The sequence below is a fragment of the Zeus faber genome, assembly GCF_960531495.2.
Source record: "Zeus faber genome assembly, chromosome: 10".
Taxonomy (NCBI): domain Eukaryota; kingdom Metazoa; phylum Chordata; class Actinopteri; order Zeiformes; family Zeidae; genus Zeus; species Zeus faber.
In genome coordinates, this window is record NC_137199.1 from 29,806,152 (window position 1) to 29,831,529 (window position 25,378).

Genomic DNA, 25,378 nt, shown 5'->3' on the forward strand with positions numbered 1-25,378 from the left:
GTCCCATACCATATGTTTATAAGTCTACCTCAAGTTGTTATTTTACTTTTGTGTAATAAAGTGCGTAACAACTCATTAACTATGCCGTATTTTTGAAAAAAACTTGCAAAAATGTCCTAAATTTGATCTGTATCATGTATGAGCACCCGTTAGCGCTGCAGGACACAATCTGAATAGAATTTGAATATTTTAAAGAAATTTACTATTTGAATGCTGAATTGGATTGTGTATTGTTTTCTATGAATAAATAGTTGATTATAAATGTTTAACATTAGCAAATCAATTCACATTTGATGAGCAATAAAGTTCGATCTGAGTTCATCCAGTTTGTTGCACCGAGACGCCCCGAGCGTCTCCCTGTCTCCTGTGTTTCGCTGTGTACAAGGCAGAGTCCTGAGCCTTGGACCAGAACGTCCAGTAATTCCACAAATGTGGTCATGAAAGTGGGGAAATAAACCCGACCATCGCAGACGGAATGTCCTCTGGGGCAGGGGTTCCAAACCACGGGCTCACGGTCCGGTAGAATTTGCCACTGGACAGTGAGAACACGGGCGGGATTTTTTTTCGGGAGCCATCTGCAATCTGCTCCGCAGCAGCAGGAAACGGAGTAAATTAAATAAATCTAGACGCAAAAACCTATGCGACCTTATAACCTATTGCAAAACAATTCAGTGAAAAATGTTCTTGTTTGATTAGTGACATTTATTAGGAATCAAAGCAAAAATCACAACATTGTAAAATACGTACGGTCATTAAGACCTTGTACATTACAGCACAAAAACTGCAAAATCTTAAAAAGGAGTCTGTCTCTGGATCAGTTCAGAAGCAGTCCACAGATTTGAGTGTGGGTGCGTTGGACTGGGAGTCCGACACCATGTAGTGGAACCGGGAGAGGGCGGGGCTTTTGTTACACGCTGCCCCTGGGGAGGATCCACACCAACAAGAGATGACTTCAGTGGCGTCATTCAACATCTCTATACAACCAATAGAATAAAACTGAACTGCCCACACAAGTCAAGATTTGCCGCGGTTTGAAAAGTTAAAAACCATTTATTAAAAAAAATTATAATAATAAATACATTTAAAATATATAAATAAATAGATAAAATAAAAACCACAATTAAAAAACAGTACAAATGATGACGCAATGAATAATAAAACATAAAAGAAATTAGGAGCAATATGGATGGTAATACAGGATCGTGAGGGACTTTTATTTTGAAACTAGTTTTGATGCAACATTATATTTTACATTATTGCCTATTATTATTATTATTATTATTATTATAACATAATTGTGCGTTTCCATCCGAATTTCAGCAGGATTTTAAACCAATGTTAGAAATGTTGCAATAAATAGAATGTGAATTACGTAAAAGTGCATCAGTTGAAAAGATTCAAACTTCTTTCAAGGTCTCCAAATGTTTTGTAATTTACAATTTTTTTTTTTTTTTTTTTTAATGCCAATAAATGGCTGTTCTAAGATGTATTATAACAAAAACACACAATCAAGATCCTTGAAATGTCTTAAATTCAGTGTTGCAAACATTGGGTCTTAAAAGTCATGATATAATCCCACATTTGCATTTATGAGGTCTTGATTTTCAAACATTATCAGGTTTTATTTATCCATATATTTATTTCATCAAGATGAGTCGAGCTCCTCTTCATCAGTCAACATTTCCGATGTTATAGAACCTGAAACCTGCGACTCGTACTGAGGAGAAGATTCCTCCAAATTAAAAGCATTGATTTTGACAATTTATTTATTTTTAATCTAAAAAAGGGCTTTACTTTAATCTTACAAAGTAATCATTTAATTCATAAGCTGATATTGTGCTGGATCGATACCACGTGAATTCCCTGATCGCCACCGTTGTAAATATATATATATAAATAAATATATTTAAATATATAAATGAATCCCGATCACCCATGTGTACATATGGTACTTTACTTTTTATATTTTACTTTTATCTCCACTTTACTTCTCATCCCTTTCTTGACTTGCACCGTGCTTTGCCACTGTGCTTCCCCACGGGATTAAGTCTTATCTGATCATGGAGACTCCTTCCATTCCGTGTCATTAGCATTCAGTGCTCGTGAGACGCCTTAATAAATATTTTGGCCGTCAGACGCTCGGAGAGAAGCGTGCTTCGCCATGTGCGGCAGAAGCTTTGGCAGAAGCTGAGCGGTTTGTATTGCAAATCCAAACACTCACCATAATGTCCCGTTGTGTTAGCACAGATGACAGCCCCGAAGAACCCTGGGTAAAGCCTCTTGATCCTGGAAATGGCCGCCTTGCAGGCCAACGCCGGCTCCATCCCCCCTCGCATCAGCTCCACGGCCAAGTAGCTGTGGATGCAGATCAGCGTGAGGGTTGTAAAGGTACAACGTCAAAGACCAGTGATCAAAGTGTGATCTTGAACGCTGGACGCACATGAGATGAGTGTTGGTCGGAACTATTTGACTCATCTAAAATTCCAGGATTTTTTATTTTTTTTTTTATGACGTGTTATTGTTTCACAATCAGATCAATTAAATATCAACCAAATGGAAACAACATATTAAAAAAAAAAAAAAAGCCCTCGTCCAAAATTGGGTTGTCACAGCCAATATAAACGCTTTGTGCATTTTGGAAGTCTGTGTTTGGAAAGGGATGCCCGTACCACTGTGGCCCCGCCCCCAAACCTTTCCCATTGGTGGGCCACCTGATGTTGGCCCACTGGCTGATCAATCAGGAGCTGGCTTACAACACAGTCAATTAATTCTATTATATAATTATAGGACCCAGAATCGCGATTGTGGCGCCTCCCCTTGCGGCTGCCTGCGCGAGCACCTTGTGTCGATTACGCACATTTTGGTATTTTTTTAGTATTTATAGAGCTTATTGTGCGTAATCACCGGGTGTCATGACATTTCACAGCATATATGTATGACCGTATGTATATGTATGTGACAAATAATCTCTTGAACTTGAACTTGAACTTGAACTTCTTCGGAAAACATTGCCCGTTGTTTCCAAAAGCAACATCGATATCACCAATATACATTTAATTTCACATATAAAAGTAGAAAGGGTTCTAGGATGTTGCAAATATAGCAGTTGTTGAATTTACAAAGTACATTTATAGTCTAATATTTCATCTACTATAGTAAGTACAGCCATTTAGGATCCTCCAGCTATGATGTCATCTGTCGTCCACTCGCTTTTTCAACGGTTATGGCCAAATGTTCTTACTTTAAGTAATTTCCATGTAACAATATAAAAAAGCAGCCGTACTGTTGTCTGGATGTGGTGTAGTTTGTAAACATCTCAAGGTGCCTGATCCGCTGCTCACTCTTTAAAACATTGAGCACTTTGAAAAGGAGGCGCAGCACTGGCTGTGTAGGAAAAATACAACATGTGTTGTTCTCAAAATGTGACATTCATATGTGACCCTGTGTGCTCTGAATCATATTTGGGACCTTAATCTGACCAGTGTGATAGATCCAAGTCAGTGTAAGCAGCGCGTACTGGACTTTATTTTCCGTGATGAGAGTCAGTTCTCCCACAGCGACGCGGAGAACGACAGCGACGCTGAATGTGATGTTACTCTTGTCTTGGAGAACATTTCAAACAGCGGATTTCAAACTTAATGTGACGATGAAACTGAATATTTTCAAGAACCACCGGAGGAGACCGACGATACGTCCGTTGTTGTTACAACGGAAGAAATTGATGACGTGATGAAGTCTGTTGAGGTTGGTGACAAATTTTCAGATTTTCTGAGACTCATAATATTGATTGACTACATTTTGTTGAGTTTTCCGTACTTTTAAACTACAAAAAAAAAATCCACTTTTATAAAACATGTATATTCTTACTGTTAAATAAAAGCTTTTTTAAAAACAAAAATAGTTGTGTGTTGATGACGCTGTTCAACGTTCCCTCAAAACACAAGAACAAAGCAGTGATTGGCCCGTTCAGCAGTGTGTTAAGTAGCCATGAGGCTTTGTTGGTCCTCCAGCCCCATTTGCATTGTGGGAGCTGAATGAACCTGGTGTGGGTAAAACTTGGGAGGTGATTATCTCAGAAGCACGGTTTGCCACACCCCTGTCATTAACGAGTCATAGCTTTAAAAATATTTGCTTGATTTGCACAAGTGACACCTTGTTTGGAAGTTCTTTCGGGGGAAAAAAATCCCGAAAGAACTCATTTCACCGGCCACCATCCAAAAGAGTGTGTGTGTGTGTGTGTGTGTGTGTGTGTGTGTGTGTGTGTGTGTGTGTGTGTGTGTGTGTGTGTGTGTGTGTGTGTGTGTGTGTGTGTGTGTGTGTGTGTGTGTGTGTGACGTTTCAATTTGTGCCGTGCTAAAATGTGCCAAAATGAAAAGCGAAACCTTGAGTTTCATTTTCCAATTCTACGCTGAAAAGCAGAGCGGCGGGAATTTGCCTTAAAAGTTGAAATGATGAATGTGTGTCAACTGAGGGCAACTGCTGTGGAATACAATCCAGCTGCACCACGTTGGACTGAAAACGCAGAAGCGCGTTGCTGTTCCTCTCCATGCTGGTGTGTTGAGGCCACGACGTGTGCAAATATGAAAAGAAAACAATAGAAACAGAATATTTTGGCGCACTCTCACCTGAACTCTGAACTCTGTCATCTCTGTTTGGCTGAGAATATTCACTCATCAGATCATTGAACTGACAAAATAACAAAAAAACATCAACAGCTGTGGAATACTGGATAATGGATACTGATACTGATACCTGCTTCTGTGATGGTGTACTAGCATACTATGTAGTACAGCAAATTAGTGTTTAGAAACCACAGTTTGGCAAAATAGTACATCTATATCTGGTGAAATACTGGACTCAACCCTCAATATCATGTAGTACGTCCAAGAAGACGTGGCTTTTGCTCACACACTAAAGTATATTGGATGAAAGGACGGGCATGTAGTACAGTACACCATTTAAGATGGAGTATGAGTGACTGCCCATGTGCCCGTGAGCAGACCTGTATCTCGCCCATATGTCAACTCTGCAAACTCCCTTTGTATAAGATTTAAAAAATAAATGAATAAAAAAAATTCTTAACTTGCATGAAAGGTACAAATGGCATTTTGGGGCCAACGTAGTCAAATCTGCTCTCGACAACAACAACAAAAATTGTCTCACACTAAGTGTGACAGTTTCAGTTTTCTCTGCTGTGAGAAGCAATACAACTTCCAACAGGGGGAAACTTGGATCTCATCGCTTTTTGTTTTGTTTCTTTTTTATATTTCTTACTTGAACGCAAAATGTTCTCATGGGATTTCTGAATAACAAGCATTTTGAAATGAATTCAATAATTTGGTACTTTCATAACTGCACAGGGAGCGATAAGAACGCCCTTTAAAAATGAATGCCTCAGCCCTTTGATCAGACGGTGAAATCACGGAGGAAATTCACAGGCACACGTGTGGAGACGTTTCCGATCCTTCCCTGGAAGACGTCTTAGTCTCCGACAACTCCACCGGCAGAGGGCCCCGTTCCCAAAACCTGAACAGGCACAGCTACCCACCCAGACGTAGGCTTCAAAACACCTTCGTCTCTGGAGGAGAAGAGGAAGAGGAGCTGCTTCACATGGAGGATACATCAGTGAACTCCAGCAGGAAGTGGTTCTGATGAAGCCACTGGACCACAAAGACCAGAAGGACCTTTCATGTTCCCGTCTCACTTTTCACATCCGACCCGGGACTGCAGATCAAAACTCAGCCCTTTGGTTTTTCGGTCGGTTGCCGTATAAACGCTGCACTGGCAGGAGTGAGCGTCGTGCTATTGATTGGAGCCACGGATCCCTGCTTGAAGTAGAAAAGGTTCTGATCGATCAAGTTCAAGATGACGTCACGATAAATGATGCAACAGCAGCGCAAGTTTCACAGCCTGTTCCAATGACTGAGTAATGAGCGACAGAGTAAAGTAGTAGTAAGATAAGGTAACACTTCCCAGTGGGGAATTAATATTGATGTTACAGCAGCAAAAAAGTAGTAGTAGTACCAATGCTATAAGTAGTAGTGGTGGTGGTAGTTGTAATGGAAGTTTTAATTGAGGTAGTTGTAATGTGAGTAGTCCAGGTAATTGTCATGGTGGCAGTAGATTAAGTTATAATGTGGATGTGGTAATAGTAGTGTAGGTAGTTGTAATGGCAATAGAAGTAGTTGTAGTAATAGAAGTAGTTGCATTGTTAGTCGGACTAGAGGCAGTTATAACGTTAGTGATGGTAGTAGTAGATGTAGTTGTAATGGCAGTAGTAATGGTAGTGGCACTACTGCCTTTACAACATCTACTACGACCATGACTACAACTACTTGATGTAGTTGTAAAGGTACCATAGTAGTAGGAATATTGGTAGTGGTAGAAGTAGTAAATGTTGTTGTAAAGAGTAGTAGTAGTAATCTTAGGGAGCTTTCATCCCTGTAGTTTGTTTGTTTTGTTCTGAATCTGGGGGCTGGGCCCTTACTGCAGTAAGTTGCAGGCGCCCTGGTTTCCTTTTGAGTTGAACGACCTTTCCCGGGTGTAAACAACAGTATCTAAAATGGAGCATCGACAGCGTACATTAAAGTGCATTGTGGGTAATGTAGGAGCCCTGTTGGCGCATGGCGAGAGCAGTAGGCGGAGAGGAGTAGGCGTGTGACAGAGACATCGCTATGAAAGCCGACACGCTTTTTGTTATTTTATTCTTAAAGTTAGAATGTGCCGGTCTACTTCCTGTCGTCCACAGGAAGTCCTGCCCCAATGTGTCTCCGTGGAAATCACTACTTGTTGGAAGTTCCCGCTGCGAGCTAGCGTCGTGTGGGCGGAGCAGGGCTGGAAATGTCAACAAATGCAGACGGGTATGGAAAAAAAAAAGCCCCGCCCCAAACCAATAATACATCAAATCAAGGTTTACTTGTTTGGTTCACTTCCTGCAAATGAGTTGAATCAGGATCGAATTGTGTTCTCACCGCAAGCGAACAGCACCAGGGTTCTCTTGGAACCGGTCCCGGACCACCTCTCGCATACGGTCTCGCACCGGTTGTTTTGGTTCCGCCCCAAGGTTAAATGACTGCGTTCACACATGCCCAAACTCACCGCAGCAAGGAGGTCAACGCACCGGGCTTCCACTCACAGGGACTAAACACGGCAGATGTGAAAGCATCCTTCGTCGTGGCAGATCCCACCTGACGCTCCGTGTTATGATGTCGTGTTGCTAACAGCTGACCTTACCTGGGGAGGAACCGCATCATGACGTCTCCGTCGCCGGTCGCTGAAGCACCCCCTGCGGTGCTGTCTGCGTAGGCCCCCGCGCCCACCACCGGGGAGTCTCCCACACGCCTGGTGGAGGTAACCCGCAAGCAAACGGACCAATCAGTGACAAGTACCGACTTCCCCTTAACCTCTTATCCCCTGGAAGTCCCTGTCAAGCTGTTTTATGACTCATTCAAAGCCATGTGGTATGGTAATATTTGGGAGAGTCAGCTACACTTTTTTTTTTTTTTTTTTATTGGAGCTGGTGGCAGTGAGGCTGTTAAGTTATGCAAGGTTGTTGTTAAAGGTTGTTAATGGGAATTAAACACACAAATGGCAGTTCTGTAAATAAAATAGAACACAAAACGAAAAGCCTTTCTCGAGAGTCAAATTAAACAGATCAAAATCAGGCGGAATACAAATTCAACAACGACAACCTTTTTATTGTTTTCATTTCTTTCTTTAATTCTCTATTAATCTCATCGATCACAGAAGAATGTCCGTCCAAAACCAGGGAACTGAATCGCCACTGGACTCAGAATCACTATCCATCCTCCATTTAGTCCCCTGGTGGTTTGTCCTTGATTTAAGAATGTAATGGTGTTCTTTTGCTTTTCAAAGTTGAGCTCAAGCTGAACTGAAATACCTCTTAGAAATAAAACTACACTTTCAACGGAAACTCAACACAATAAATATCATTGTAGAAATACAGAAGAAATGCAAACTTATTTGGAAAAAGTGAGGCCAACATGACCTTGATACACACCCTGGGATCTTGTGACTCAATCCATTGGTCGAGGTCCCTGCTGCAACTTCACCCTCTTGACTGACCGCAATCACACCTGGTGCAACGACAAAAAAACCCCAAAATGATAAGACACCAAAACATCAACAAATAGACCAAAAAAATCAATCAACATCAACTGACGTCCCCACATACAACCCCTCTGGAAGTTGTGAGGGAGCTCAGTTTCCGACTCTCCCGACCGTGTGGAGATTCCCTAAATTATTTGAAAAGTTAAAGAGATGCACGCACACACTTTGACGTCAAGCGTTCCATAAGCATACTTCACAGGGGACCCATGATGGAAAACTCACTTTACCACTGCGTGTGCGCCTACATTTGGGTCTCTGATGGAACTACTAACACACACTGTGAAATAAGACAACTCAGTCAGTTTTTAGCGAGCTGTCTGTTTCAGAAAACGTGTCCTCAAACAACCTGTTCACATTTGCTGCCCAAGCCTACATCACGTTGGGCTTCAGTAGACTCAGAACCGCCCCCATCCGAGTAACTCAACAAACAAACCTTTGAAAAGAAAGAGAAATTAAAACCAACCGTCTGAACAAATGCAGACGATGGAAATGTAAATATTTAAAATATAATACTGCTGCGTGTTTCTTTAGAGAAAAAAAAAAAATACAAAACCAATAAAAATAGTGTGTTATTGTAGATGTATTTATTTTATTTCCTGACATTTATATGAAACAAAAAAAAACATTTTAGAAACAGATTTTGAGGACTTAAGGGCTCCACCCATAAAATACAGCCTGTTTTGGAATAGGATGGGTTAGAGGCATGTTGGCTAGAATGCATCATCTGAGTGGTATTTTCAGCAAAACAATTCAAAAACATGTTTTGGGGACCTCCGACCTATATTAACCGGTTGAAAAGGAGCATAATAGGTCTCCTTTAAGCATTCTATTGTGTTTGTCTTTATTTTGTTTTTTTAAACTGGCATTGTTTTCATAAATATATTATATTAAAATGTTCTTATCATCTTATCTCCTTGTTCCTTTTGTAATCTAAGTGTTGAGGGAAGCTTGAAAACTCACAGTAGGACACCTAGAATTGGACACCTAGTGTAGGCCACTCACTATAGGGCACCTAGAATCGCAAACTCATAGGACACCTAGTATAGGACACTAATTACAGGGCTCCTAGTATAGGACACAGTTCAGATCACCCAATATGCGGGACACCCACTATGTACACCTAGTATAGGACAGCTTGAATAGGACACTAAATGGACGGTGTAGGACGCTTGTGCATCATTAAGATGCAGTGCAGGTCCCTGGTGAGGGAGAGGAAAGTTTAAAGGAAACTGGCGCCGACCAAACTTTAAACCTGAACGTGAAGTGAAGTTACCGATGGTGTCGTGAGAGTGTATATTGAGAGTCCGCGCTCTCTGCCTCAGCGCTGCCCGTGGCTTGTAGGGTCCACAGGACTTGGAAGGATCTGGAAACACGTTCTGTGGGCAGCAGGGACAAGACAATCAGTGCCTGGGTTTGTTTTGCTGCTGCTCTCTTGGAACTAATTTAATGCAGTTAGCGCTCGAACACTTTAAATGTCGATCACCGGATAATTGGCCTTTAATTTGATAAGTGGTGACAAAACAGTGTCTAAATACTTTTAATTTTGAATTTAATTACTACAGAAATCCCCAGAACAACAGACCCAACGGGAGACGGCAGGGCTACGCAGGTAGTTTTATTCGAAGAGTCCATTAAGGTTTCAGTTTCACTAGCAAACAAATCACACACGAGGCCCAGCAGGACAGCTGTTGGCTGGATGTGGTGTTGTTGATAGTGTTTGGTGACAGCAGCAGCATGGCAGCTGCTACACAGGCTCATTAATCAACATCACATATTGACGCCAATGAAAACAAACCCGTAAACATCGAATGATGGACAAAGTTTTATACAGATGAATTAAACAATCAAACCATATGGCATTTTTCCATCAAGACATTGAGGGAAATTGGGGATCTCCTCTTCAATCCCCAGTAGAAAGAAATAGTGGAATATAACAAAGGTGGAGGGAGAAAGATTAAGGGTGAGGTAAAGTTACCGCAGTTCAAAGGCAACATAAAATAATGGTCTTTTTATTTATTTACAATCTATTTATGCGATTTAAAACATGTACAAACAGCTTCAGCTGCATGGGCGTCGGCACATAAGAGAAGTGTTTGCCATAAGCAACAGCCTATGCTTATATTTTTTAGTCGGTGTATTGTGTGTGCGTGTATATTCTATTGAACTTTATATCTCAAGTACTCAAGCCTCAAAATAATAAGAACTGCCCCCTGAAAGTCAACGAGTAGAATCATCAGTCAGAGACCTGTCTCCGCTGAGACTCAAGATGAGCAGTGTGTTTTTATCTGTTTTTGTTGACTATTATTCTTCCCTGTCAGTGTGCATTACAGTAACAGGATAAAACAGACGGTACAAAATGCACAGGGATAACACTTCAATGACCAACTAGAAGTGAGGGAGGTCATAAATATATTTGTGTGTGCGAATCATCGGCGCCTGGACGGCTCTGTGTGATATTTTTAATAAGTAGAAAAGAGGTGGAATAGCGGTAGAAACGAGGCAGAGTAGAGGTAGAATATGGGTAGAGTTAGTTTGAGTAAAGGTAGAGTAAGGCGGGTAGAGTACAGGTAGGTAGAGTTCAATTAAAGGTAGAATAGAGGAGGTAGAGGTAGTTAAAGTAGAGGTAGAGTAAAGGAAGGTAGAGGTAGTTAAAGTCAGTTCTGTGATTTGACGTTGGTTGTGACGTCACGGTGGATTCATCGTTAACATTCTGACGTGTTTTGCATCGGCCGCATCCTCTGACCAGGTGTGGCCGAGCAGGGATTAGCGGGTCGCAAGGTTAGATTCCCGTCAGCCGGTCTGATCAGAAGCGCCCCGCCCCGCCCCGCCCCTCGGCTCGGCCGTGAAATGCAAGTGGCGCCGCGTGGTTTTAATTAAGGGCCGTTTTCCCGTCTCCGCTTCTTTTCAGTCGCTGTTCTTTTGCGACGGCTGGGTTCAGACAGTTGTGTTTGAAATTCCACCACCTCTCCTCCCTCCCACAGGTGCAGAGCTGCCGGGGTGAACAGGTTAAATGAGAAATTTTCGACAATCCAGAGGGTGTTTTTTTGTCAAACATTTCATTTTAGTCTCGTGCCGATTCAAAGGGAAGAAAACAGTTTTTGATGATCCTACGTTTCACCTCAAGACTGTTTTGAAAGAGGAGACGGGAGCGCGCGCGGCGCAAAGTTAACAACCTGTTCGGATATAATGGTGTTTTATCTCTGCGGGGTTTTTATTACACCATCCAGCACACAGCCGGGATCAACAAGGCTGCCTTTCACCATTTTCCCTTTTCGAGACTTGTGTGCATTATTCATTATTCACGCCCTGTTTCAGCCAAAACTTCTACGAGACGACACCCCCCCCCCCCCCCCGAAAAAAGTTTCCCCCAACTTGGGTTGGAATACAGATAACTTTGCAAATGGCCGACGACCTTGGCAGCAATTCGACATTTCCCCAAAAAGCCCCTTCAGGCAAATGATTGGTTTAGCGGCTTAAGGGGCAGTCGCAACTTTCTTCTGGCAATTTGAACAGACGCAGCTGCGAGTCCCTCCCGCTTCCCTTGAACACCTGACCCTTCATTTTGTTCAGGTTTGGACGTGGACGTGACATGCGCCGCCCTCCTTTGAAGTCTCCCACCAAAAGCGGTAGATAGATATTGAATTAAGATACATCTCCAAAATATGCGTGGCCTTATCTATGTGGCCTTATCTTTTATTATTTTGGTGCGGTTGTGTTGGTTCCTCTCCGGCTCTCTGCACTGGAAAGGTCTCTAACGCTGCCTGTACGTTCTTTGAATTTAATTTGTATTGGCGGAAAGGCAACGCAGGTTATTCTTACTTTTTTACGGTTTATAAGTGTTTCTTTGTTAATTTGCATTTTTTTTTGTTGAATTGTGCTTGATTGATTGAAATTACGATTACCATTGCTGCAATTATCATCGTCATAATAACGATGAGTATTTCTAAAAAGCATATTTCAGCTGCCATACTGTTTGTAATGGAAGCTAACTCGTAAAAAAGTTGTATTTGTCTAGTGCTTTCACACTGCACTCAAGGGCACATCACACTGAAATGACATGGTATAAAAGTAGGGATAAATAAAAGAGTCAAACAAGAAACTACATTTTAAAAAGGTGTGTACAGTAACAGTTGTTGCACAAAAAGGCCGTTATGCCGTTGAGCAAGGCGCCAACTGCTGTGTGTTCTGCTGGAGCTGCGCCCAGCGGCCAAAACATCAGTGGGGAGTCTGAGCGCGTTCCACTCTACAAAAGGAAAACACTGGGGGCGCGTCAAAAAAAGAATGTGTCTGTGGATATTATCAGATATTGTTAGGGTTGGTGGGATGACCGGGGGCTGTTATCCAGCGCTAACGCCCCGCTCCGGCAGAGTTCCACCTCCCTTACGGAGTCCTGTACAGACTGCTGCAATACACCCGTCAGTTTCAACACTTCACATCCAACTTTAAAGAAGCCGCACGTCCGCAGCAGCCGCGGGGATGAAGAAAGAAGAGGAGGAAATAAAAAAAGAAAAAAAAAAATCCCCCACCCCCCACACACACCTTTCGATAATTGGGTTGGCAGCCGCCTTCCAGCCACCGCCTGAAAATGTTCATGGATTTGTTTGTCGTCAGGTCTTCTGCCACAAAGCCCATACTCTCAGCAAACACAGACGCTAAAGAGAGAGACGGTCAAATTACACTTTCCGGTCAAGTTCCAGCTCCGTGGTCAGTCGCTCGCTCCAGAACACCCTCCCTCCTCCTTCCTGGGGTAATTCTCACCTATGGAGTAGACTTGGAGAGAATTTGATGAAAAATCACCGGCCAACCAACACTGAACACTGCTTGAAAGCGCATTGCTATTTTCCAGACCAATACCGGCGTTGCCATTTGGTTTGAAATTTTATTACAGGATATTATTATCCTCTATAAATAAAAGTTCTCCACCAAGGCAAGGTTTAATAGTGAAGTACATCTCATACCCAAGGGCAATTACATGTGCTTTAGGAGGCATAAAAGGCATTATTTAAAAGCAAAGAATAAAAACAAAAAAAGGTAAAAACAGATTTTTTTTTTTTTTTCTCAAATACATGAGATCACAGAGATAAAAGGTCAAAGTGCACTTTAAAATAGACTTACACAAGCTCTCCCTCTGAGAGTTTGTTTATATAATTCTGGGGAGAAAGACAACCGATTCACCTCGTGGGAGAGACGGCCGTTGGGGAGACTGAAACGTTCAAGTTGATGAACATGAATCAACATACATCAAAGCCGCCCTTAAATCAATCCAACGTGGTTTATTTAAACCCCACCAGAAACAAACATATGAAGATAGGAGAACCCTTCCTGGGGGAGGAATTCTAGAATATCCAACTTTAACTCACAGTGCGACGCATTATCATAAAACCAATGGATTGTATAATATGAACATGTGTAAATGTAACTTACAGCCACCATCAGTAAGTAGCCAACAGATGTAGCTTGTCGGAAAGGGTTCAAATGTTGGTCCCGACAAAGCGGTTCCCACTGGGTTTACATGTTATGGTGTAGTACCAGAATCTCCCACGAGGAGTGTGTGGTCCGTGTGCTCCATCACGGCCCTCGCTACACCGATGGCGTTCTTGATCCTCCTCAGGTTTGCCACAGCGCCGACCTCCATGGTGTCGCTGTTGGCGGGGGGCAAGACGTGATGAACACCCAGAGCCACCTCTTTTAGGAGCTGTTAAAATACATGAACGACCGAGCGGCGCTGGGGATAGGAAGTACATTCTTATTATGGATTCACGCCAATGACTGCGTACGGAAGTGGGGAGCGTGACGCCAACAATAGCCCGACATTTTCAGTGCAGAATGTTTCGGTCTGGGTGGGTGTTCCGGGTCGTTGTCGGTGGACACCACTTTGACTTCCAAACTCTTTGAAATACCTCGATGCAACTCTCTTCAGCATCTTAAAGGGGAAAATATTGGGAGACATCAACACTTTTGGGCGCTTTCGTACCATTTGTTTGTCCTGTTCCAAATCAGGGGCTGAACCCAAACTAAGCTGCAGTCCTGCCGAGTTAGTTTCGTGTCCACATGGCAACATGTTACTGCGGAACAAAACGTGTAAACAAACTCCTCGCGCTTTTAAACCGTCCTCTCATTGGTCCGATTTTTTTCTTCGAAATTGCTACAGTTGAACGACCTTCCCGGATATAAACAGTATCGAAAAAAGGGAGCATCGGCAGCATATACCAGTCTTTTTCTTTGTAGCCAGTCTTTTGGTTGCATGTCATTATACGGAAAAAATATTCAATTCGAGCAACAGTCAAGACCACATGGAGGGAACAATGTTTTATTACATCTGATAAGAAGACGGCGCTGCCTCCAGACCCAGCGAGCGTGACATTATGCATCGAGCAAGCGAGTCGTTCCGCTTCACAGAGCGTTGTGTTCCCGCTGCAGGTGAACCGGCCCTGACACCACCAGGTGTTCTCAGTCCGCTCGTTGCGTTGCGTTCTCATGTGGGCAAAGCAGCCGACCTCTGGGAGGAAGCGCTCCAGGTTCTGGTTGAAGCGCTCCAGACGAGCCGGGCGTGAAAGCGCCCTGAGAGGGGACTGGCCGAGCAGGCAGAACACATTAGAAGGAGAAATGTGTTTCCTGCGTAATTTGAAACGGGCGTGGCCTGCGTTGGAATGGAGTGGGTTGAGGTCGTGTCCTGAAACTTGCCACTAGAAGGCAGCAGATGTGAAGCCTCTGATGGGTTTACATAAAAGTTTTAATCAAACTGCAGATCTAATGCGTGACAAAATGCTGTAATGCCATTCAAATATAATATGTTATTCAAACTTCCAGGGCATACAACTAATAAACAGTGATGCACATCCCACTATAAAGGAAGGAATCTCTGTATGTACAATGTGTCCTTCGATTATCTCGACAACCGTTCATCCGATCTACTTCACACTTGGCGGGAGTATCGCTGGGGACCCACGTGTGGTGTCCAATTTGAATACACGTCACGTGTGATATTAATAAACTTGGAATAAGCATGCAAACAGGGTGGCTCACTGGCCATGAAGGCCATTGAGCCACCCATGTGGAAACAATCTCTTGTTCGGGCACCAAACAAGCGCAAGTGAGGAAATATATTGAGAGAAACTGATCCCTAACCCTTCCCAACAGGAATGTATTGGACACAGCACTCACGCTTTTAAACGCATTAATATACCACCTCACATGAGCTTCTTGTTAATGAATCATATGTTTGCATATGACTGTGAAGTCCTAAGGCTGTGAATTACCTCTTTTTTCTGTTTCTTCTTGTTTTGAATTAACATTGAATAATTTTGTCACCCATGCAGACAACACCGTGTTCTACCACAGATTCTCGAACAGATCTATCTGCTTGAGCTTATATCCATTGAATTTCAGTCTTACCCGTTCATAATCATGGCGTCCAAGGTGGTTTCTCCGGTCTCGTCAGGACTGCCTCCAAAGCCCACCGTTTCATCGCACTGGTCCCTCTCGCAGCGTGCACAGCCCTTTTCTACGGCATCCAGGGCACTGCCGCCGGCCTGGAGGGCGTCCCAGGCTGTAGACACATCCAACACATCCAACCACACTGAGGCCAATGCACCGCAACGCACTGACGCCCAGTGACCACAGCAGGTCGTATAAACGCCTGCAGATCCTGGTCTCGCAGGCAGGTGAACCAGCCATCAACTCGAGATCCTGATGAGGTTAACCAGTATTTAAAACAGCTGCGTTTTATCCTCTTCTATAAAACTCAACCTTTCTGGAAGATTTCCAGTCAAGCACAGAATGATTTAATATGCCCCATAACTATTTGAAAACAAACATGACTACAATTTAGTTGTTTGTTTTTCCATTTGTCTTTGATGCAGTACATTGCCTCCTTTATTAAACAAGGAGAAATTCAAGGTGCTGAACAAATGTGACCCCAGAGTAAAGAAGATCCGTTTTAGTCCAAATATTACATTTAGTCATTTAGCAGACATTTAGTCATTTAGCAGACGCTTTTATCCAAAGCGACTTACAAGGGAGAATAACATTCAAGCTACAAATAGGAAATATATTATGTCAGGGACGGGCAACTTTGTGCCCTTGAGTGCCGAGAGCATTGTTTTCTGATTCAAACTGTTCAAATCAGCAGCCTCTCATCCCGACCTCCGTTGAATGCGCTGGTGTAGTGATCGACTGGAACACAATCTTCATACTCTTGTTCCGCCGTGGCACCTGCTTGCCTCTTATTACATCGCGTCATTTGACCAAGGCAAGACCCTTTTGTCCGAAGCCACTTGCAATAAGTACGTTTGGTTTCCCCAGTTGAACCTTGTCAGCAAAGCCTTCATTAAGAACGAGTAACATTCCATTTGATTAAAGTCTGTACTTTTTCCTTTTCCTTTTTATGTCAGTGCACAAACCTCGTTGTGGATGGATTTCTCATATATATTGGATCACATGCAATTTAGCAGAGATTTACTCCCTATATATAGTGGAGAATACCTATGAAGTACTTGCCTTACCTAGAAGACAAATAGAGTGTGTGTGTGTGTGTGTGTGTGTGTGTGTGTGTGACCTTTTTGTCTGAGGTTAACAAGTGACCTTCCCATATTGAATAATTTCAGTTTTTATCAATATTATCTCTTAGCTTAAACGAGTGCCCTTAAATGGTTGTACAGTCTGGACTGCTCTTGTATTCTGTACTCAAACATATACACTCACACACACACAAATGTGTGTGTATATATAAAAATAAACACACAGAGACACACACACACCTATCTATCTATCCATCTATCTATCTATCTCCCATATGTGCACAGATTGTTTCCCCAAGAGTCCATTTGCCCTACCACGTGAAAAGTCCCAGTATTTTTTTTTCGGAAGTGACCTTTAAAGTTCCCGTGCCGCTGGGGAAGTGTGGGCATGCCAATGTCTACCACGATAGCTGATTGATTGTGAGTTTGTCCACAAGCATTTGGTCGCTGATCCCCCGGTTTTCCAGGAGGATTAATCCACCAACTGGAGGCACCAGCAGAGGTACGTACCAGGTAGCCAGATCCCACTTCCAGCAGATGACGGGGACTCAACGCTCAACCATGGCGGTCCGCTATGATATACCATTGTTAGAAGTTTGTAATGACACGTTTTCATAAGGTGGTAAGAAGGCAATTCATAAAGTGTCTAAAATATTGGTACATATAACTGTTACCGCGCAATCACTTCCATTGACCGCTTTGAGTGATAGTTGATTGCGCTGGCCCACTAGGACGAATAATTTAATATCATTTAATTTGTACAGTTTGGTCCAGTGTTTTTTATAATGACCGGATGTCTTGTGCCACACCAGTGTTATTTAGGTTCCTTTTCTGTATCTTTCAAGTCATAACACATCTGGTGAATCATGAAAACGTGTAACGAGATTGTAATACAGTGGTACTTTGACTTACGAGTTTAATTCGTTCCGTGACAGAGCTCGTAATTCACTCTGCTCGTATAGCAAATCAATTTTCCCCATTGAAATGAATTGAAATGCCATTAATCCGTTCCAGCCCCCAAAAAAACACCCCATTTTTTTTTTTGTTACGTGTTTTTAAATAAGAAAAATGTATTTATAAATAACAAATATTGTACAAAGACATAATAAAAGAGTGTCGAAGAGAATCTCTCATGTTTTTCTATGATTTCATGCTTTAATTCAATCGACGTCATCCGCTTCTTACTGGTCAGGTAACCACGTGAAGTCAAGGAGTGAGACGCGGGATGCTGGCCGGACTCACACTTTTGCTCGCCAATCAATACAAAATAATCGACGGAACGACGGCTCGTAACTCGGAAAACTTGTATGTTAGTGCGCTCGTAAATCAAGGTACCACTGTACTTGCGAACATCCTCACTATGGTCAAAACAACAAATAGAATGTGAACTTGGTGCGTTTGCATCCGTTGGGTTCAGGGCAAATAAATATTCAACTCGATTATTTTTTTTTCCCCCAAATGACAATTCACATTACAGTTGTTTAAACGACGATTCATCAATGCAAACTTCAGGATTGTGACAGCTTTAAATAATAACGACTGTCATAATTCAATTTTTCCCTGAAGTGCTTTTCCATGCAAATTATATTTGCGTTGCAGAGATGGTAATAACTAGTCACATAAACCCAGATAAATGTATTAATTTAATGTTTTTACACAATTGTACTTGTACGAGTAGGTTTAACTTTTAAACGATCCTTCAAACTTATAATGTACTTTTTAGTCATTTCGATTTGGTCAGCCTCCTCTCACTGTATTCTACAAATGTTGTAGATTTAGGTTCTTCCTCCACCGGGTCAGAACTTCACCTGTGGACCAGCTCCTTCCTGCTGTTACTGATAACGGTTGTTTCTCCCTTCAACCAATCAAGTGTGGAAATAAATGCACAATAAATCAATAATAATAATAACACTGTAGACACAACTCTCCAAGCCGTTACTCAGCTGCACTCATAATAAAATAACCACAAACAATTCAGCCTGTCGCTGTACTTGAAACCCTCTTACTAAAGAGTAAAAGTAGAAATAAGTACAAGTACGTTTTCTATGAAAATGTCCATCGTGGGGATGGAATATAACTCATTGTTTGAATTGTATTTAAGTTTCATCAGTTTGGAAGAGTTTCGACTTTTATCCAACTACATTTCGAAGCTAATACCTCTACTTTTTTTTTTTTTTTTTACTAGTTTTACTACTTTTGTTTTGAGTAGAAGTCGCTCCGCAAACCCTCCACCCACCCCGCGCCGTCCTACCCGCAGCCGTGGCGTCCCGGAACGGCCAGGTATTGATCACCAGCGGTATCGATCCGTGTCCGCCGGGGAGGAGCAGAACGCAGAGCAGCGGCGACAACATCAGCCCCGCTACCTCCATTACCCGGGAGCTAGAACAACTGCCGAAACCAGCACAGCGGAGCGGGGGGGACTTAGGAGCGAACCCCGGTGAACCAGCGCGTACAGCCCGTACAGCCCGACACGTCCGCGGGATGGGGCGCGGAGCGCGGGCGCCGCGGTTCGCTTCGGGCTGGGCTGTCACTTCCGCGTTTGGTCAGGTGGCTCAGACGGCGTGCTACGTCTTAAAGGGACAGTCCCCGAAACGCCCACAGCGGGAATCATGGCAGGGTGGCGGTTGCAGGTCTCACTTTCATTTTATACCTTTTTTTTTAAACAAATTTGAAGACGTGCTATTATTATTTTTATTATTATTATTATGATTATTATTATTATTATTATTATTATTATTATTATTATTATTATTATGATTATTATTATATATACACTACTCACAAAAAGTTAGGGATATTTGGCTTTCGGCTGAAATTTATGGAAAATGTAAAAAGTTCACGCTCCAGTGATGTTATATCATGAAAGTAGGGCATTTAAGTAGAAGCATGCAATGGTGATTTCCTCATCTCAAACAATTTATTGGAACAAAAGCCAACAACAGTGGTGGGTTTACCACAACAACAAATGTCAATGTCTCAATAACTTGTCATGTGCCCTTGAGCATCAATTACAGCTTGACAACGACGTCTCATGCTGTTCACAAGTTGACTCATTGTCTGCTGAGGCCTGGCCCCCCACTCTTCTTGAAGAATGGGGTGCCATTCTGATCCCAGAGGTTTTCTACGGGATTCAGGTCTGGAGAGAGTGCGGGCCACTCCATTTGAGGTGCCCCAGTCTCCAGCAGCCGTTCCCTAATGATGCCACCTCCATGAGCTGGAGCGTTGTCGTCCATGAAGATGAAACGAGGCCTGTGTTGTTCATGCAGGGGCACAATGACTGGATGAATGATGTCATTCAGGTAGTATGGGCTTGTCACTGTACCAGTCAAAGTGTAGGGCAGTTCTGTATTGACTAGACACACCTGCCCACACTGTAACACCACCACCACCAAAGGCTCGTCTGGTGACAACAGTGGCTGATGCGTAGCGCTCTCCTTGACGTCACCAACATCGTTGGCGGCCATCATTTCTGCTCAACGTGAATCGACTTTCATCAGAGAACAGCACTGAGGCCACTGGTCCCTCGTCCAGCGTAAATGCTCCCTGGCCCTGCAAGACCATGATGCCTGTGCCTGGTGGTGTGGTCAGGTACCCTTGCAGGTCGTCTAGCACGCAGACCACGCTGATGTCAACAGTTTTGAATGGTCTGACATATTGTGTCGTATCTTAACATATCATATAGTATCGTATCTTAACGTATCGTATCTTAACGTATCATATCTTAACGTATCGTATCTTAACATATCGTATTGTATCTTATCTTAAAGTATCATATTGTATCTTAACGTATCGTATAGTTTCTTAACGTATCGTATCTTAACGTATCATATCTTAATGGATCGTATCCTAATGTATCGTATCGTATCTTAATGTATATCATATCTTAAGGTATCATAACGTATCGTATTGCATCTTATGTTATTTTATCTTATCTTATCTTATCTTATTGTAGCATATCTTAATGTATCATATTGTATGTTAATGTATTGTATCTTATCTTATCGTATTTTATCTTATCTTATCATTTCAAATCTTATCTTATATTATCTTATATCTTATCTTATCATATCTTATTGTTTATTATCTTATCATATCTTACCGTATCTTATGTGTTGTAAATATAAACGTGTTCTGTGTACAGTATAAATTAAAAAGCAGTATGGCAGTATGGTTGTATGGTTGTGTATAGGTATTAATATAAATGGTATATTCTATACAGGATGAATAAATATGCAGATAATTATACCGGCAGAGATGACGTGTTGACTCTGATGCAGAATAACTGGACTATGAACTTTTTACAAAACAGAAGACATGAACGCATGAATCAGAAAAGATTTTTATATAAGAATTAAGACCTCATCATTACATTCATCATTGCATTTTGCCTGAAAATTGTAAAACTGCAATAATAACATTTATAAATATGTTATGATATGTAAATTATAGATATAAAAAGAAAATGGTCTCATCAAAATACTCATGGATCAATAACAGAAAAAGGTTTTTCTCCCCACAATTTGTTGATTCTGCCACCCAGAAACCACAGTGTGTGTGTGTGTGTGTGTGTGTGTGTGTGTGTGTGTGTGTGTGTGTGTGTGTGTGTGTGTGTATGCTCGCCATTTTGACAATTATTTCTGATTAATTAATTCTAAAGCAAAAGAAAAAATCATTCTATTAAAATCCCTTCCTCGCTCGGTTGGAATATAATTAATTGTCTGGATTTCCACATGCTTGGTATTGGATTAGCTGCAGTCACTGTGATAACATTGGATTTACACATTGTGTGCACTGACCAGTTGGTTTCCCCTTAATGGCACTTTTAAAGATCATTAAGTTCATTTAATGATTTCCTGTCCGCGCTGGTTTCCGTGCAGTCAGCGACGCCCTCCCGCCGACATAAAGCTGCCCGTTTGTTGGCTTTCCACTACTCAGGACGAGTTAATTCCTCCGTGCATTTCACCGGAGGATTACAGCTCATTCACACAATTCCACTGCCTGCATTCCCATCTGTTGTCCTCACCCAGCGGTCAATGGAGGTGCTGTGGGTCATGAAACTTAAGGTGTTAAGGTGTTGAGCTTTGACCAGAAGCCATGAACAAAATAGTGATGCAGGATGGACCAAAAAGTCAGGCGCGGCGAGCAAGTGACTCTTATGCAGGAGTCTGGAGTCACTCCGGCGAGGGAGTCGCTCGCTCGCGTCCCTGCAGCTGGAGAGACGCATGGGCTGAACGGAGACTCAAATCCAGCAGGAAAACAACCGAGAGCGCTGAGTCCGAGTGACGCCTCAAATGGAAGCAGCGTTGTCCGTGACTCGCTTACACACGTCAAGCCCAGCAGCAAATCTACCGCTTGTAAACAGGAAATAATTACTGAGAAGGAAATGAATGTCAAAAAGGGATTTGGCTGAAGGCATTTGGCATAATTCTGATTGAATGTGAGTGATTTACACTTCGTCGTCTTCCTAAATAAATAATTTAGATGGAATTTAATTATCTCCTTCACGACTCCGAGCCGCCTCTTCTGACTCGTCACACGACTGAATCCAACCGACGAAGAGTCCGAAAATGGTGGAGTCTTTTTTACTGAGTCACTCGTAAAGAGCCGAACCTCCAAGAAGACACAAACGTTTGTTCTACAGGCAACGCTTCCCAAATGTCACTCATTCATAAAGAGGCACAACGAGTGTAAAAACATGGTTTTATTTTGTGGTGAGTGGGCGTGGCAGCTTGGATACATTATTATATCTATCTACAGTGTGTTTATAATTCAGGTTTGAGGCTTAGGGCCGAGGGAACTTTTTGTGCTAAGTCCATTCTGTGCCAAAAAGGTATTTTGCTGACTTGATGTATCGTTCTGCAGAGTAGTGCCATCGAAAAACAACAACTGCAGTAAAATGGACCAAAAAGAGCCAGACTCTGCCTTTAAATGTGAGCGTAATAAATCTGTGTCGGAAATTCAATATGTCAGAAGAGCTGAGCGTCGCCAAGCGCCATGAGCCACGATGAAACATAAATACTCATTAAGTTCCTGTTGGGGATTTGTCAGGTCGTCCTCTTTCCTCTCCCTCCTCGTCATCCATCGATATATCCATCCATCCATCCATCAATATAGTCATCCATCCATCAATATATCCATCCATTCATCCATCAAATTATCATCAATATATCCATCCATCCATCCATCATTATATCCATCTGTGGCGGACAAAGGGGCGATTCCCTTTTCCCGCGGCCACCAAGCTGCCTTGAATCGGCCCAATCAGCGCCCGGGGAATTTTCTTAATGATTTGCCTGTCTTACAGAAGAGATCAGCGCACGGGGTGGTGAGCAGCCCAGGAGCGGAACGGACTATTACGAACCATTTTATAAATAGATCCTCATCAAACACCAAAATGGACAATAAAATTCAAGCCATGTTGGCGCACCACGACCAGAAAGACTCCGTCTCCCTCCCTGAACCCGTAACTGTGGGAAGGAACCCACACAAGTGGCACCTGAGCAGGGACAGGTTATATTGAGTGAGCCATGACACTCAGACAGGAGAGTAGATAACGCAGTTGTTGGTACTGAAAGGCTCCCGGGAAAAGCTCTCCCAGGCGGCTCACCATAATCTGATGGCTGGTCACCTCGGTCACGAGAAAACACAACAGCGGATAATGGCCCGCTTATATTGGCCGGGCATTTGGGCAGATATGCGTGAATGGTGCGTGTCCCCAGTGCCAGTTAGTCAACCTTCGGGCTACGCCAAGAACGTCATTGAGGCCCCTCCCCATAGTCAAGGCCCTGTTCGAAAGAGAGTAGGGACCTCATCGGGCCGTTAGACCGCAGTGCCCATGGGTATCGTTTTGTGTTAGTCCTAGTGGATTATGCAACCCGGTACCCAGAAGCAGTGCCCCTGCGTAGTATTAGGGCCAAAAGTGTGGCGCAGGCGCTGTTTCAGGGACATTCCAAAGGATATCCTGACCGACCAGGGCACTAACTTTATGTCACGTACACTTCGGGAACTTTACAAGTTACTGGGTGTCCGCACAATTTAGACCAGCGTGTACCATCTCCAGACTGACGGCCTGGTGGAGCGGTTTAATAAAACACTGAAAAACATGATTTGAAGGTTCATTCACGACGATAGCCGTAATTGGGACAAGTGGATGGACCCCCTGTTGTTTGCGGTGCGGAGGTTCCCCAGGCCTCCACGGGATTTTCTCCCTTTGAACTCCTTTTTGGCAGGAGGCCCCAGGGGGTGCTAGACCTAATTAAAGAAAACTGGGAGGAAGGTCGAGCACCAGTAAGAATGAAATACAGTATGTTATGGACCTGACAGCAAAGTCCGGGCTCAGGAATGTCAGTGCCTCTTATACGACCGGGGGGCTCGACTCAGACAATTTGCACCGGGAGACAAGGTGCTAGTGTTGCTCCCTACGTCCAGCTCTAAATTGCTTGTGGAGTGGCAAGGGGCCTTTTGTGGTCACACGACGGGTAAGAAAGGTCGATTATGAGGTTGAACGGTCTGACAGGCAGGGGGCGACACAGATTTCTCACCTAAACCTCTTAAAAGAATGGAGGGAGGGGGCATCCGTGGCTCTGGTCACGCCGGTCATTGAGCGGGATGAGTTGGGGCCGGAGGTTCAAAAAGCGTTTCAAATCCCTCATACACCACTATGTGGAGACAGCTTGTTTTTTCACTGGATTTAACCAAGGGCTATTGGCAGATTCCCTTGTCTCAGGAGTCAGAGGAAAAATCGCTGTTCTCCACGCCGTTTGACTTATACCACTTTCGCACACTTCCATTCGGGTTGTTCGGTGCCCCAGCCACCTTTCAGAGACTCATGGACCAGCAGACGCAGAACACGATCCATCAACGGTCCATCGACGGTCCATCGACGGTTCCATCTGTCGATTCCCGCCTGGGGTGCTGTTGGCACTGTGCTCCGGGCGGGTTCTCCCAAATAGGAGCCTTTCTGTGTGAAGTTTGCATGTTCTCCCCGTGCTCACATGGGGTTTCCTCCACCTAACGTCAGCAAGGACCCCCACCAAAAACATGCACACATCATCATCTAACCAGCGATGGACACTTGTTACCAGGACCCCGGGCGTGTCGACGAATACTGCCCACTGCTCCTGGCTGCCACCCGGAGGAAGGACAAGTCAGGATGGGTTAAATGCAGAGGCCTCATTTCACCGGCCACCATCCAAAGCATGTGCATGTATGCATGTGTTGTAGTGTGGTGTGTTGTGTGATAATTAAAGATTATTCTTCTTCTCTAGCACACGCCGCAGCCTACCTAGATGACATTATTATTCACAGCGACACCTGGGAGCGGCATATGCAGCATGTGGGCGCTGTGCTTGAGTCCCTGAGGCGGGCTGGGCTCACCGCTACCCAAAGAAGTGTGCCGTGGGACGGCAGGAGGTATGGTATCTGGGGTACCTCTTGTGCAAAGGCCTGGTCTGACCCTAGCTTTATAAAACCGCGGCGGTTGCAACCACGCCAAGAGCTAAGACCAAGAAGGAGGTGAGGCAGTTCTTGGGGCTGGCCGGCTACTATAGGAGGTTTGTCCCCAACTTTTCAGGGCTAACCAGCCCCTTGATAGACTTAACTCGAAAAGGTGCTCCAGATTCGGTCAGTGGTCAGAGAAGTGCCAGCAGGCGTTTGCGAGGATAAAGTCAGCTCTCTGTGGGAAGCCAGTCCTGTTTAACCCTAACTTCTCTCTCCCTTTCTGTCTGCAG

The 25,378-nt window shown here is 43.4% G+C and overlaps 2 protein-coding genes across 2 annotated transcripts in view; one reads left to right on the plus strand and one right to left on the minus strand.

Moving 5' to 3' along the window:
• Nucleotides 1-142, plus strand: part of neil3 (nei-like DNA glycosylase 3) — a 16,108-nt gene extending 15,966 nt beyond the window's left edge. Inside the window, exon 10 of the mRNA XM_080008542.1 lies at nucleotides 1-142. This exon is cut by the window's left edge and continues 499 nt beyond it. The gene's annotated coding sequence lies outside the window, so the exon portion shown is untranslated.
• A 539-nt stretch (nucleotides 143-681) lies between these two features.
• On the minus strand, nucleotides 682-19,174 carry aga (aspartylglucosaminidase). Its single transcript, XM_080008420.1, has 9 exons — nucleotides 18,901-19,174; nucleotides 15,526-15,679; nucleotides 13,660-13,772; nucleotides 12,670-12,782; nucleotides 9,404-9,506; nucleotides 8,021-8,096; nucleotides 7,234-7,341; nucleotides 2,222-2,355; nucleotides 682-920 (listed from the first exon to the last, which is right to left on the minus strand). The coding sequence occupies exons 1-9, from the start codon at nucleotides 19,016-19,018 to the stop codon at nucleotides 820-822; spliced, it is 1,020 nt and encodes a 339-aa protein (XP_079864546.1). The 5' UTR covers nucleotides 19,019-19,174; the 3' UTR covers nucleotides 682-819.
• Between the last annotated feature and the right edge of the window lie 6,204 nt (nucleotides 19,175-25,378).